At 44.6% G+C, this 15,366-nt stretch overlaps 1 protein-coding gene across 1 annotated transcript in view; it reads right to left on the reverse strand.

The window, feature by feature from the left end:
• SLC9C2 (solute carrier family 9 member C2 (putative)) overlaps positions 1-15,366 on the reverse strand; it is a 49,443-nt gene that overhangs the window by 18,214 nt on the left and 15,863 nt on the right. Inside the window, exons 9-17 of the mRNA XM_045838752.1 lie at positions 14,898-15,066; positions 13,702-13,783; positions 9,762-9,928; positions 9,019-9,114; positions 6,383-6,480; positions 5,468-5,587; positions 3,958-4,156; positions 3,054-3,242; positions 130-279 (exon numbers count right to left, since the gene is read on the reverse strand). Of these exons, the coding sequence (XP_045694708.1) occupies positions 130-279; positions 3,054-3,242; positions 3,958-4,156; positions 5,468-5,587; positions 6,383-6,480; positions 9,019-9,114; positions 9,762-9,928; positions 13,702-13,783; positions 14,898-15,066 (1,270 nt within the window). The remainder of the gene's footprint in view (positions 1-129; positions 280-3,053; positions 3,243-3,957; positions 4,157-5,467; positions 5,588-6,382; positions 6,481-9,018; positions 9,115-9,761; positions 9,929-13,701; positions 13,784-14,897; positions 15,067-15,366) is intronic.

Raw genomic sequence — 15,366 nt, forward strand, 5'->3', positions numbered from 1 at the left:
AAAGCATTAATTTGTTATAGCAAGTACATTTTCCGAGGGGAAAAGTACAGTCATAGAAGCCTCATCTAGTTTACAAATTATTTGTTTTTGTTTTTGTTTTTTGCCAAAGGACCGGTGCTTGTCTCTTACCTGATATATTGATCCTTGGCCAGAAATTTGTTTTACTAAAAATTTGGCGTCCTCTTGACTTTTGACGTAGCCTTTGGTGATACTGTACATCAAGCTGAGGCGCTTTTTGATCTGCACGTTGGCAATATTTATCAGCAGCGGGATGATTGTCTGCAGTAATAGAGAGGGAAAACCACTGTCTAAGGCGGAGCTCTCCACGTGTGGTCTCCGGGCCAACAACAGCGCCACCCAGAGGCGCGTTAGAAATGCAGGCCCCCGCGCCCCGCTCCAGACTAGACCTGCGGGACGGGAATTCCGGGGGTGGGGCCGGGGGACTGGGCGTGGTTAACAAGCCCTTCAGGTGACTCTGCGCTCTCAACTCCGAGAGCTGCTCTCTAAAGAAAGGAAAGCTCGGTGAGTGACTTGCCCCGGAGCTGTGATGGGGACCTGCCCCCATTTTCCATACCCCTAGATTTCAGGAGACAAGAGAGGGGGTCCCATAGCCTGGGTGACAGTTGCTAATGGAAGAAATCATATCTGCAGCTGTTTCTTCCCGTGTAAGACAGGGAGCTTAGGGGACCGAAGATGCCTCTTAGCACTAGGTTTCTTGAATCATAAGTGGAGGCCGGAGAAGGCAGTGACTGAGGAGACTGAGATTTTAAATAGGAACTTTCCTGGGTTCAGATACCATCTCTGTGACCGTGTGCGCAGTTGCGCGGTGACTTTGGGGACCCAGTGTCCTCCTCTGTACGGTGAGGGCAACAACACCTAGGCGGCAGAATTCCAGTGGAGCAGGGCAGGCAGCCGCAGAGACAGAGTCCCGGGGAGCGCAGGGCGGGCGCTGGGGAGCCAGGTCACACAGGAGGGAGAGGGGACCAGAGAAAGAACACCCCAGCCCCAGTGCAGGACTCGCAGGGGCGGAGAAGGGGGAGGTGTGGTTAGCTGCTGTTTTGGTCGTGAAACTCTGCACGGAAGGGGATGCCTTGAAGAGGATTTCTACAAGTTGTGGTCCACGATGCCCTGATACCCCCAGCTGTTCCTGAGAGGATCCGACCTCTTCAAGTCTCCAGTATCATTTCAAGCTCCCCCATAGAGATGTGCTTCTTTGGAAAGCACCTAACTAACTTGACACAGGGGTGACACCCACTTCCCAGGGCTACTGGAATGATTTCATTAGATAATGTACCGTGTTCCTAGAACACCGGAAGTGCTCAGTAAAATAAGCTAATGGTGATGACATTAATTATATGAATTCCTTGACTATGCTTCACTGAGATTCGTCAGTGTGCTGGGAGGAAGAGGCAATGGGGTTCACACTCTCGAGTCAAGTCCACGCCCACAGTGAGACATCTTTAAATCTATGTCAACTCAGAGAGAGTTTCCTCAAAGTGTTACTTCCAAAATAATTATTTCCTATTCATCCGCGTAAGATCTCTTTCTAAAACCTGATTACCTAAGGAAGCTTCCGTCTTCCACGGTGAGACCTAGCCACATTTCTGATTTCTGGAGGGGTTTGTATGGTGGCAGGGTCACGCCTTACGTGAGCACTCAGCTCCAATCTCAGCTCATGAGGCAAAAACGACAGGGAATCAAAATTACCCCTCATCCGTGCCGTAGCTCTACATCTCTCATGCCCACTGAAGTCTGGCCACATTCACACAGACTCGAGGAAGGAGCCAAAAGGAACGTCTACACACTCAAGTCTGGGCATTTAAATAATTCTCCCTTTAAGATAACTGCTGAGCATCTCTGAAAACAGGGACTCCACGGAGGATTCTGATGTTTACCTTTTGCCCTCAGGGTTTACGGCAACTTCTTCAAAAATGCTTACCTTCTATAACTTTAATACACACTAATTGGGTCAGTTGACGTAACGAGAATCAAACGGCCCACGGAAAATGGGGTGGCGAGTGAAATCATCTACAGCTCCTAAGTTAAAGGCCTGTATGAGGCCACCCCGTTGGAAAGAGAGAGGGAGAGAAGGCTTAGGAGGAGAAACCGAACATCTGGAAGTCTACCCTCAGAGTCTGAAACCAGAGCCAGGGAAAGAAGGAATGGCTGTTTTTGAGGAGTTTGAAGGCCACAGTAAAATTAAATTCCACTGGGATTACGCTGTAGGAGTTTGGGTGATAAGTAAAGAATTTTTAAAAATCCTCACCCGAGGCTATGTTCCTTGATTTTTTAGAGAGAGAAGAAGGGGGTGAGAGAGAGAAACCCTAATTGGTTGCCTCCTCCTGTACGTGCCCTGACTGGGGATTGAACCCACAACCCAGGCACGTGTCCTGACCGGAAACTGAACCCACAAACTTTTTGGTGTACGGGACGATGCTCCAACCAACTGAGCCAGCCGGCCAGGGCAAGGAAACATTTCTATGCCTCTGCACGGGTAAGGCTTTGCGAGCCAGTTTTACTAAAACTTGGAGAACTTGTTTCTGGTTCTACCCTGCTGCAGAGGGAACCCGAATTCTCATTCATCCACTCGACAGATCTTTATGAAGTGCTCACTGCAGGTCAGTCCTCGGTCTCGAGCTGCAGGGTGACGTCACGACAGAAACAAAGAGGCTACCCGAGGACAGTGTGCTGAGCAGGCAGGGGGAAGGGGAGCACGCAGCGGGGAAAAGGATAAACCGACACGGGTGGGGGGGAGGCGGGAAGCCAGGGGTACAGAGGGCGGGTGCCTTTCTTCCTGGGGGTCAGGAAAGGCCTCCTCTGGAGGAGGCAGAGATGGGGGCACTGACCTGAAGGAGGTGAGACAGGAACCCAGCAGACCCCCTCCCCCCCCCACCCCCGCAGAGAGGGGGTTCCAGGGCTGTGGGGGGTGGGGCAGCGAGCGGGGCTGAGAGACGGTGCCTTCCCTGGCTTATCTCAAAACAGCTCGGGCTTCTTAACACCTTTGCCAAACAGTGCGCACAAAAGACCCAGCGTTGTCAAACGTGAAGATTTACCTTAATGAGAGGAATAAATCGAATGATTCTTAAATAGCCTATGGTTACTGTAAACTGAATGAGAATTATGTTGTCTGGTCTCAATTTGACGAAGTATACACAAAGGATATCAACAATTCCAATGATCAAGATTAAAAATTCCAGAGTATTCCAGTGTTGATGAAAATATTTCCTTTTCAAAATTATTATCTGTTTAGAAAACAAAAAGAACAGATGTCATTTCAGAGTGCCTGTACAGTGATGTGGGGCGGCGGGGGGGGGGCACGGGAGTGCCTTAGAAATGAACAGTTCCATCCTCGACTACCAAGGGGTTACATTCCAAAAGTTGGGTTTTCAGCTGTTCACGTGGAATTTCAAAATAAAATATTTTAAATTTCCAATACCAAGAATCATAATTTAATTCAAAATATAGAATGTATAATGAGTCTAAAATGACAGAAACAAGCCACGAAAAAGAGCAGTGCACAGGTTCGTTGTGGAACGATTAATAATAACTAAAGTACGAGAACGGTAATCTGATCGATCTTGTCTGTGAAGGAAAAGGTGGTTCTCATATGATGGCGCGAACCTAGCAAACCAGTTCGCTTGTATTTGCTTATTCGTTACAGAGAGAACTTGAGGGAAACACCCCTGTCTGTATTTTCAATTCTCTTTACTTGCTCTTTGAGATTCTCACCACTTTTATGAGAGCTGCTTTATCTGCCTGCTCTCTGAGACTGTGGCTATTATACTGATGTTTTTATTAAACCCACAACATTCAAAAAGATTACTAAAATTCTAGGATTCTATCAACAGCTACAGCAAGTGGCTTCTAGTATCAAGTTATTTAAAAAATAGGACAAAACTAAGGTCACAGTATCTGAATTGTTCTTCTTATAGGATACATTTCTGTTTTAAACAGTACCTTCAATGCCGACTGTAATGCATATAAAAATATAATATAGTAGTTTACTACTATCAGTGCTAACACATTTAACTCTCTCGCCACTGGCCATAGATGAATTATAATAGGATAAATGTACATTAATGATATGATATGTCCTGTATATTCAAATTCTTCTGAAAATACAAGGTGGTATGTAAATTTCACAAATTTATTTTTCCTGAAAAAAGAGAAATTGAATACAATGTCAGATCACTTTCAAAGTATAACATGTGAAGTTCAACATTTGCATCAACAAATCATTAATAGTAATTTAAAGAAAGTATAAGTAATATAAAACAACAAATAAGTAAAAATCTAAAACATACTTTCTATACATAAAAATCATCATGGAGAAATAAAAAAAGTTTTGTTAATCTACACCAGGGACAGAGAGCATTTTTTAAAGCTAAAGCAAGCATACATAGGAAAAAATGCAAAGATTAATACATTGAAAGAAAGTAACACATTTAGAGAAAAACATTAACATTGTCTAAAATGAAAAATGGAAAAATATTCTATTCAATCATCACCATTATGAATTTTTAAATGTTTTCAACCCATCTAAAGTGAAGCCCAACTAAAAGTCAACTCTTTATATGTCAAGACCCTAGGGTTTTCACTTTTTTATATTTCTCTTTAAACTTAATAAATGGAAGAAAGTAAAATTTACCAAAATGTGTTATGAAAGCTATGTTAACACCCACTTAAAAATGTAGTAGCCACGCTCCTGGCTGCTTTCGACACATTCTATCAGTCGAAAAACCTCGTCTTCCTGCTCTAAAGGGTATACAGGTTCACAACTTACATAGCGAAGCAAAGAATCTACCCAAATTAGGTAACGCCTGCACCCGGTGCTGTCTGGGAAAGTCGATGATAGGCACGAGGGATGCCGTGGGGTGTGTTTCCAAATTGCAGGCACCAACAGTACCACCGTAAGGCACCCACGGAACTGAGCGAGAGCTCACGGCCATGTGCTTTCACACTCCTCCCCCAGCTCAGTGTCACACAGAAAATACCAGCAAGGAGCTGAGTATGCACTATGACCCTAAGACACGGCAAACAGAACTCGAGGAACCCCAAGGCGGCCACCCTCTGTGTCTTCCTGCCCACTCTCCCACAGAGAAGTCACGGAGCCCTGGCCGCGGGGCCCAGTTGGGTAAAGGGTCGCCCCACACATTGCAGGTTTGATCCCCAGTCAGGGCAAATACAAGAATCAGCCAGTGAATGCACAAGTAAGTGTAACAGTCCATCTCTCTTAATGTCTTTCTCGCTCCCTCTCTCACTCTTTCTCTCTCTCCCCCCTCTTCTTCTCTCTCTCTAAAACTCAATACATAAAAATTAAAAAGAAGGAAGCCCTCTGCTCAGTCACCTCTCAATCGGTAAGAGTCGACCATAATATTAGTTGTTTTTTTGAACAAGAACAATCAAGGTAATGTATAGAAAAGTCGTATTTTCCAGTATATTGCTGTTAAAGGTTCACAATACTTACCCATATGGAATAAATTGTGCCTTATCTTTACGATATTCCAAGACAGTTAAAATTTTTTTAAACTTGATAAGCCAACTTCTAGCTTTTACATAAGTTGAAACATCGTGAATAGTCATGAATCTAACAGAGAAAAATATACAGACATGTTTTAATAAAGAGCAAGTGCTAGCCTTTGGGGTTAGTATAAAAGGGAGAGTTATACTAGATATAAATGTGACATGGGCATATTAAACACGCTGAGCCTCTGCATCCGTCCACTCCCCACTCATGGTCATGGTCCAGGAACAAGGTTAGCGTCAGACTAGGCCTCCCAGATGGATTACCAGACGGCTGAACCATTAGCTGTCCCCGAGACAGAATCCCCTGTCGTCGTTGTCTTGGACCATCCATTAGCTAACGCTTGCCCGGACTGTGACCAGATACCAATGTATCTCTGAGATACTGAGCCTTTCCCACCAGGTTTAATTGCGTCTGTCAGCATCCTCAGCGGAGTCAATTCCTCCAGATCCTGCTCCACCTCCAGGAGCAGTCTGACAGTGGCCTCCAGGCTTCCCTGCTCCCCTACCCAGCAATTTCGTGAGTGTGACATACAAAGTAATTATAATAGTAATGAAACCACCTGGGCTCTTTCATGACTCTCCTAATCGCTATTCTAATTACATTGTACTCAGATCTTCCTCCATAATCCCCTCAAGTCACCAACCTTGGGGTGGTGGGGGGGGATTCAACCAACTAAAATAGGAAGTAGATAAATGGATGGATGGCTGGACATGTGGATGGGTGGACAACCAAGTAAATGAGGAGAGATGAGATAAATAGATTGATCAATCTGGACATTTAACTCTCAGTTCATTCATTCCTTATCACATGCTCATTCAATTTTGGAAATATCAGTTAAATAAGCACTACACTTACTTTCCTTGGATGGGGCAATAGCTTTTGGTTGCACCGATTAATATCCGGGCTGCTTTTATATCGAGGATTCCGTCTTGACACTGTTTTTCAAAACTACTCTAAACATACAATGTTAAATAAAAATTACAGAGGGCCGAAACATAAATGCAGTGAACTCTGTTTGACCTTTATAGTATTACTGCTATATTACTAATACTACTATTAGTGAACTCATTACACGAAAATATTCTTCACTCAAAACATTGCTATCGCAGGAAATACATTTGACTCAATTTCAGCATTTACTGAATATTCCTTTTTTGCAAAGTACTGACCCTGATGTTTTAAAAGATACAAAGGTTCCCGGCTTCAGGAAACTCAAAATCTGCCCTGCTCAGAGTCTACTTCAACGACGTAAATAGCATCAGCAGCTCCATCATTCTACCGTAGAACAGATGACGCAAACTGTTGATCCAAAGAGTAACTAATCATCTCAGCTTCACCAAGAACTACCAAGAGATAAGAGTCAACTGTCCTTTTCTCACAACTTTTTTCCGGGCTAATGGAGCTGTAACTGACATGCAACATCGTGCAAGCTTTCGGTGCACAGCACGATGACTTGATACACAAACACATCACAAGATAGTTTCTGCAGTAAGGTTAGGACACATTGATCGCCTCACAATTATACTCTTTTATGTGTGGTGAGAATATTTCGGATCCACTCCCCTAGCAGCTCCCAAGTATGTCACACGGTATTGGTAACGGTAGCCACAGTGCTGTGCATTAGGTCCCTGGGACTTATTTTACGTTGGAAAGGTTTCACTTTGACTGACGTGTTCCCATTATCGAGACCTTCTTTGCCTCTTGCGACCAGTGTTGACTTAGAGTCCCTTTTATCTGATGGAAGTGTAGCCACTTCTGCTCCCTTCTGGCTGCCGTCCCACGAATTCTCTTTCTCCCGCCCTCCACTTTCAGCCCGTGTGTGTCTTTAGAGCTAAGGGCGTTCCCTGCAAGCAGAACGTAGTTGGGCCTTTTTTTTTTTAATCCATTCAACCACTCTGTCTTTCAGTTGGAGAATTTAGTCCACTTACATTTAACGTAATTATTGATAGATAATTATGAGAATCATTGCCATTTTGTTCACTGGGGTTTTTTTTTTAGTTCCTTTGTTCCTTTTGCCTTCTCTTGCTGTCTCCCTTTGTTATTTATTTTTTGTATGGTTTCCTTTAATTCCTTCCCTTTATCTCACATGCAGTACCTTATAACTGGACTGTATGCTCATGTCACCCCTCACCCTGAAAAACTACCAGGAGAAAAGTCACACCTTTTCGTTGCCATGGATATTAAACCTGGAGGTTAAAGTTACTTCCGGGGACTACTTCCTCACCAAACCTCCTCCCACGCTGAGCACACTCTCTTGCTTTATAAATGTATGCACCGCTCTATTCATTGTTCATGAGGCGCTCCCTGTGCAAGCTGCGAACCTTCCCCAGGCCCAGGCCCAGGCTCCAGAAAGTCACCCTCCCCACATTGTATTGGTCAAAACAAGTGATGAGAACAGCCCAGATTGGGAGGGGGGAAGGAGGTGACCGTACTTGACTGCCCCAGCGAAGGGCCTTGCAAACCCTGAGAAGGACGCACTTATGAACTGCAATGTGCGAACGTCATTGGACGTTTAAATTGGGTTTAAAAATATAAACTGTGAAAATGCACATTGATCACGTTCAGGAGACAACTGGAAATGTGATCATTGACTTGATATTTGATGTTATTGAGGAATTGTTATTTTTAGGTGCCACAGATTAGTGTTTTACAATGGTTTTTAAAAGATTTTAAAATTTAGAGATTCGGGTACATACTAAAATATCTGCAAATGAAATGCTATGATATCACCATAACGTGGGAGGTGTGGGAGTGAGTGAGGGTGTGGATGGGGCAGGCTGGTCCTGCGTGCATGGCTTTTAAAGACAGGTACGTAGGGGTTCATTAAACTACCACACCTACTTTTGTATACGTTAGAAGTTTTTCATAGTAACATCTTAAAATGAAAGTGAAAAAGACGACTGGAAAGAGTGAGTATTTTATATACTTGTACTATTGAGCATAAGGTTTTACTAGAATATAACCGAAATGTAATATGTACAATTTGACAAATTGATTTACCTTGATTTTACCTTGTAATCTTCCTGTGTTTATGTTGGAACATTACATTTGAAATGTTTTAAGAGAATTTTGATTGACTAGATTTATCTTAACTTATTGGATTTATGAATTTAATGATTACGTGAGAGAATTTTGTATAAAAAGAACTCAAATACATTAAATTTATAAAAGAAGTCTCAAATATTTGAGGATTTTTACTTTACTGAATATGTAAGCAGCACCAAGCATTACTCAAAGGCCCCTGAAAAGTGAGCTACTAAAATCTGCTAGACTTAGAAAAAGAACAGTCAGACTTGTTACTTGAACTTTAAAGCCTTAGATTTTTAATTCTTATTCTTTAACTTGCACAAATCAAACACCAATTTAATGGCCAACAGACTACCAAAAGGTGAAAAAAACATTCCTCAAGTCACCAATAAACCATATGCAAGAATGAAAAGCATTGCAAGATAAAAACAAAACTCAAAGCAGATTAGGTGAGTGGTACCAACCATTTGTATTATAGCTACATGCAGTCTGGCCTCTTCTATCAACACTTCCTCTGTCGGGGACTCCTGATGTTCCTCCCCGGGCGACACGTGGGGAAGCTGACAAGCACTGGACTAAGTTTTAAAAGCATACAGAGATCAAGTTAAAAAGAAGTAAAAACTATTGAGGCATTGGACAGAGAATTCAATATCGAAATCAAAAATTTAAAAATGAAGGGCCGCGAGTACATGGCGAACCTTCTGCATCTGGGACATGGTGCTGTCAAGTGGGGCAAAGTAGCTACTGTCCACGCGGGGGGGCGGGGGGGGGGGGCAGGCGTCGCAGCGAAATGCTTCCCCCAACCTGACTGTGCTCCACTCCTCTCTGAAGCAGCCTGTTTTTCTGCTTTTTCTAAGACTTATCTGCGGAGACACCTCTCAGTCCCTGAGTCGGTAGGAAGCATCAGTTTGCTGAGTTGATTCACAGTTGCTCAGCCAGTTTGTAAAAACAATAATTCTCCTGTATTTGACAAACATGCTAGACCACCAAGGCCTTCTCTTTAGAAACAGAACTCAAAGAAGTCTTTTCACCAAGGTAGTAAAGCTAGTAAATATATTTACCACCCCCCAAGTTTTCTGACATTTAATGAGCAGAATCAAGTTTTTTATAATAAAGCAAGAGAGGCGGACCCAAGGAAGGAAAGGAGGACTATTTGGGCGGGGCGCGGGGTGGGGGGAGGGGCGGTGGGCGGCTGGTAGCAACTCACAGGAATGCTGTATTTAATCGTCGTTTTTTCTTCTACTAAGGTCCAGTTAACATTCGTCAAAATTTTCTCCGTTTTAGACAGCGTTATTGTGTTTTGCATTATCTCCTGTATGTGGAGAATGGCATTTCGCATGGCCATTTGTCTCGGCAGAGAAATCGCGCACATCCCTGCAGCAGAGAAGCCACGAGCCTGAACGGAGGGCACGGGAGACTGACTGCAAGGGGAAGCAAAAACGTTCCGCGGCGTAGTCAAACCATGGCACTGCCTGCATGGCGGGGGGGCAAAGACGACGTTTTGCCCAGAACACTCCAGAAAATTACTCAGCTGTTTCCTTTTGGCTGTATCATTTAACTCTCTGACTCAACTACTAAAGAATGTTTCATTAGTTTCCCTTCATTCCCTGGAGCTAGAGACGGGCTCGCTACTTCAAGGCACCCAAAGGGTGTTTCCCAAAGTGGGGAGAACTCCCTGTGTCTTCTACAGGTAGGAGGGCTGCTTTATTAAAGCATGCCAATTCCTGGGCTCCGTCCCATAGCTGGAGCAGCAGACTGGGAACTCGCATTTTTTGCAAGTCTCCGACTAAGTCTAACGGTAATAAAATGTAAAAGCCACTGCAATAGAGATCTCTCAAATTTAACATCCCTGTAATTAGTGAGCTTAGCCTACGCACACGAAGGTCTGCCCCAGGGAAACTGTTCTTTATTCCTAATTGCATGTGGTTTCTCAGTGTTTCGGTTTAACTTGACTGCCTTCTCTATGGGCACCGTGTGCCACAGACATGCTTGAAACTCTGGGGGTTGCAGGTCTGGAGGCCTATTCCCTCTCGGTTCCCTACAGCCCCGAGCGAGGATGCATCTGACTCTGTGTAGAAGGTGTAAGCTTTGGAGGTAAAGCTCCCGGGGCTGGGACCACACAGGGAGAGTGTCTGCCTGTGCCGGATTACACCCTACCCACCTGCACGGCCCCACAGCCCCTTTGCAGTTGCTGCGGGGAAAGGTGATGTGCACGTGGGCCACTAGGTGGCAGCAGGAAGTTTGGATGAACTCCATAGTGAAGCGGATCCTGGAAGAGCTGAGGAGGGATCTCTTAAGAGCTAGTATTAGACCAGATGGAAAGTTGATTTGAAACTCTCACCAAAAAAATAAAAAATAAATAAATAAATAAAATAACAACAAAACTAACTCGATTCTATCAAGTGCCTGTTCAAACATGTGCCACACAGTATTTCTAGAAAGGACGAGCATGGATTCTGAGAGGATAAAGGACTTGCCATGTATTTTTGTCTCGTAGTAAAAATTCTGAGGTTTAGTCCATAAAAATTTCGTAACAGATGGAAAAAAAAAAACAAACCATTACCGTGACAGTAAAACCCCTCGTCGATCTTGCCTTTGAGTATGCTAGTAAGAGGAACCACAAGCAAGGGGGCCTGGAGAAACCCAGATGTTCTGTCCTAAGTAAAGACAGCAGAATAGGTCTGGGTCCCCGGGGTCGCAGAGATTGCTGGGAAGGGAGCTGTGGCGAGCCTTCGGGGGTCACATTAAGGTCGCTCGTGCTCCAGGGCAGGCTGCTGCTGATCCCAGCACAGTTGGCCACTGCAAGCAAGAATGAACCCATCGCGCCCTGGCTGGCGTAGCTCAGTGGACTGAGCTCGGGCTGCGAACCAAAGCATCGCAGGTTCGATTCCTAGTCAGAGCACATGCCTGGGTTGCAGGCCACAGCCTCCAGCAACTGCACATTGATGTTTCTTTCTCTCTCTCTTTCTCCTTCCCTTCCCTCTCTAAAAATAAATAAATAAAACCTTAAAAAAAAAAAAGAATGAACCCATCGCTGGAGAACTCAGCCCCATGCACTAGCCCTCCTCACGGAGTAGCACCCTTGGCAGTGAGGTGGGCAGTCCCAGGAGGTTCTGCCATGGTGGCGATAGGGCACAGCTTCAGGAACGGGCGGGGCTCGTGAGAAGACATAGGCAGAGGGATGAGGGCAGGATTCCCCAGTCTGTGTCCCTGTTTACAGGAACTCGCCTTTGCCATTATTCTTCCACTCCATGTTTTCCAAGAAACCTTCTGATTGCTAACTTGGTTTATCAAGGAAATTGGTATTTAAAGGTAAGTACTGTGAATAATGATCACATTTATTTCAGACAGCGAATGAAATCATCCTCATTATGAATTAATGCATTGATTATATGCTTTATCCATATTCTCGTGGGAGTGCAGTGTATATAAATCTGCAGCAATCTGATCTGTTGGGAGCCGCCCTGCCTGGTTTCAGAAGCTGTAACCACCAACCCCTGCCCCCGCTATGGCTAAGGCTGAGTAAAGAGACCTTGGGACCATAAGCCACTAAGGAAACAAAGCTTATCTTCCTGGCAGGGGCACTGCCTCTGCCCCCTTTTACTTCACCCTGCTTGGCCCTGGGCAGCTGACTGGTTAGCCAATGACAGGTAAGATTCCTCAAGGGAGAGACGACCTAAGACCGGCATGGTCGAGAAAGGGCCCTCAGGGAAGGACTTGGGAGACTATAGAAAAAGGGGGTGATGGACCTTGCCCCTCAGCTTTGAAATAGCCTGAGTCTTCATTCTTTCTGCAAAAAGTCTCCTAATCTCTTGGTTGCCTTACTTCCCCTGCCTGACTTAAGCCTGAAACAATGACAGAGGGTGGTGCAGCCCTGTGCTGGAAAGGGTGGGTTCCTCCAGGCGATGGGGCCTAAGAAAGAATACATAAAATCCTGTGAAACCTGCTTTGCTAAGAATGCTCTCAGTTTTCTGATAAGGGTCCAAGTGGGAAATGAGTTTGTTTCCCAAAGTTTTGTAGCCCTTTAGCTAACAGACCCTGACTCGGAATAAACCCTCATAGTTCTTTGTATGTTATCTATTGTTTGATCCTTACTGCCTGACAAAGATTGATGGTCTTTACCCATATTCCTGTGCAAAATGAACCCGATAAAAGCCTATTGAGGAAAAGGCTCTTGGTCCTTCTCGTTTGAGAGATCAGCCACCTTTCCTCCCCAAGCAGATCATGTCTCGGTAGACTTATTCTCATCCGTGGCAGACTGAGCACAGAGCCCCCCCCCCACTGACCAATTCTAGATACTCTGACGGAATCAGCTCCCTGCATCAGCAAGCCAAGGGCAGGGCCACGGGCTATTGGATGATGTTCAGGCCCCATGAGAAAACTGTGTGCAGCCCTACCCTGCTCTCTCCCTCCCGCCTGGACCCCTCTGCCCCCAACTATCTTATCCTGGATGCTATCGCGTTTACGCATTTGATTATCAATGGCCTCAGATTGCTTCTAGAAATAGGCAACTGTGGCAGAGCTTACTGACTGTGAACGCTGATTGTGTTCTCCCCTTCTTCCTGTATCAATAGACTCTCTGAGTTTGGCTGAGCTCATGGCCAGCCAAGTAAAGACAATATTTCCCAGCTTCCCCTGCCCATGTGACTAAGTTCTGGCCAATGGGATGTGAGTGGTAATGACACACTTAACATCTGGACTGTGCCCTAAAACGGAAGCTGCTTACCCTCCATGGCCACCCTCCCCCATTTTCTCCTTCCAGGTGGTTGTGTTGAAGACACAGAGGTGATAAACCAGCTTCTCCCCTGCAGGCGAGAGCAGCCCCAGGAAGCGGAGAAACAACGAAAGTGAAAAATCCTGCTCTCTGGACAACTTCGTGCGGCAGAAATAGCTCATTTTTCTGGACTTTTTGGTAAAAGGAAAGGAAAAATAACTTTGTCTTATTGAAGCCACTGTTAATGTGGTATCTGTTAAACTGGCTGAACCAATATGTCAATTAATACAGAATCTATAAATAACAAGTGAAAGAAAATGCATGATTTCATAACCAATTCCTTGAGCTCCACAAAAATGTCCCCACAACCCCCAGCAATAATCTATTTACATTATTCTCCCCAGTTAATTAGTGAAAGATAGATGTACATTACCTAATTTCCTGGCTAAATAAGTCATCATGTTTGAGTTTATTCCCATAGTCATTAATGATATTGCTTGTACATACAATATAAACTAAAAAACAAAACATACAAACAGAACCAAAACATTAATAAGTTCTCCAAACAGAATCATTGTTCAATTAACCAAAACCAGAATTCTATATTAAGCCACATTTTGTAAATCCTGCCTCCGATAATTGAAGCAAAGGGTTGTTTTGAGAGCACTGCTTGCATATACTATAGGGCAGAGATCAGTTTTCAATCTGAGTGAGAAGACAGTAAATGTCATAGCTCCTGGGAGGGAGCAGAACGCTGAGAGCCTGCAGCCACGCCAAGCCAGCAGGGCGGGAGCTGTCAAAGACAGGGTGGGGCAGAGACCCCAGCAACAGCAGGCAGCGGGGACCAGCGTGGGACAGGCAAGTGTGCCTGCCACAAGCACTTCCTGCAACCGGACAGGAAGGAGGCTCTGCAGGAGGCAGGAGCTGTGCTGGGGGCTGGAGGCGGCCACACAGCCACAGAAACACCGCCACCCTGCAGTTCTTGGCCCTCTATTGATTGCCCACGGGACTTGGGGCCAGTTAATCACTTGGAGCCCTGGCGTCCTTCACTGAAAACTAGAGTCGATAGTAGTATGTCCTTCGGGGAGTGTTTCCCAGGCTCGAATGGTAACAACAGAGCATCGGACATGCTTTCAAACTTTTAAAAGTCTTCCCTCCCTTAGCATATATTTAACTAGCATTTCAGGTTTTTCTCCAGTGGCTATTGAGGCTGGAATGCTCTAGATAGGGTACATTTTTATGCTTTCTGGCAGCTATTAAACAATAGCCTTTATGTACTCAATAACATTTGTTGAGCATTTACTGAGTGTCAGGTATTATACTGAGCATCATCTCAATCCTCGACTGGAAACTGAGGGTCAGCCAGTGCCAGCAACTCGCCCACGGTCACTCAGTCTGTGAACGGTGGAACCGGGATTTGATCCCCAGTCTGCCTGTCCCCCACGTCCATCATCTCCACTTGACTGGTGGTCCCTTTCACGCTGTCGACATCAGTAAACTTTCCTCTGCAAGTTCCCTTCTACTGAACACACGTTTCAAGTCTAGTTCTATCACCGGGCATCATGCCAAGCCTACAAAGTAAGTACAAATGGATAAACATGAATGATCATGAGACATGATTTCTCCTACCATTTCTGGCACCTTGTTTTTATGTTCAGCCAGATTATAAATTTCAGGAGCCAAGAGCAGGCTGAAAATGCCTTTAATTCCAGACCATGCTATAATAACTCCCCACCTCCAATTGTAGTTGTAACTGGAATGCATCAGAATAGGGCTCACTAACACAACAGTAAACAACCTGTGGAGAGAAAAAAAATTTCAATTACACTTTATGCACGAATGTTATTCATGGTAGAAACCTTGCACAGAAACACTGAATCTCATATACAATTTTTCACGAAATGAAAGACAATCCAGTTTATTGATAAGTAACTCAAAAACTTTCTGGAAGTAACCGAATCTACTATCGTGCACATAATACACAAGTCTTGAAAAATAATGCTGGAAGTTCTATAAAAATCGAAGGCATCATCCTTTACGTTAGTGTGTATTGTTTCGAATTTGGTAGTCAATTCGCTTAGGGAAACTTCTTCAGTTC

Source organism: Phyllostomus hastatus, unplaced genomic scaffold, assembly GCF_019186645.2.
Source record: "Phyllostomus hastatus isolate PE091 unplaced genomic scaffold, TTU_PhHast_1.1 phas_contig_283, whole genome shotgun sequence".
Lineage (NCBI taxonomy): Eukaryota > Metazoa > Chordata > Mammalia > Chiroptera > Phyllostomidae > Phyllostomus > Phyllostomus hastatus.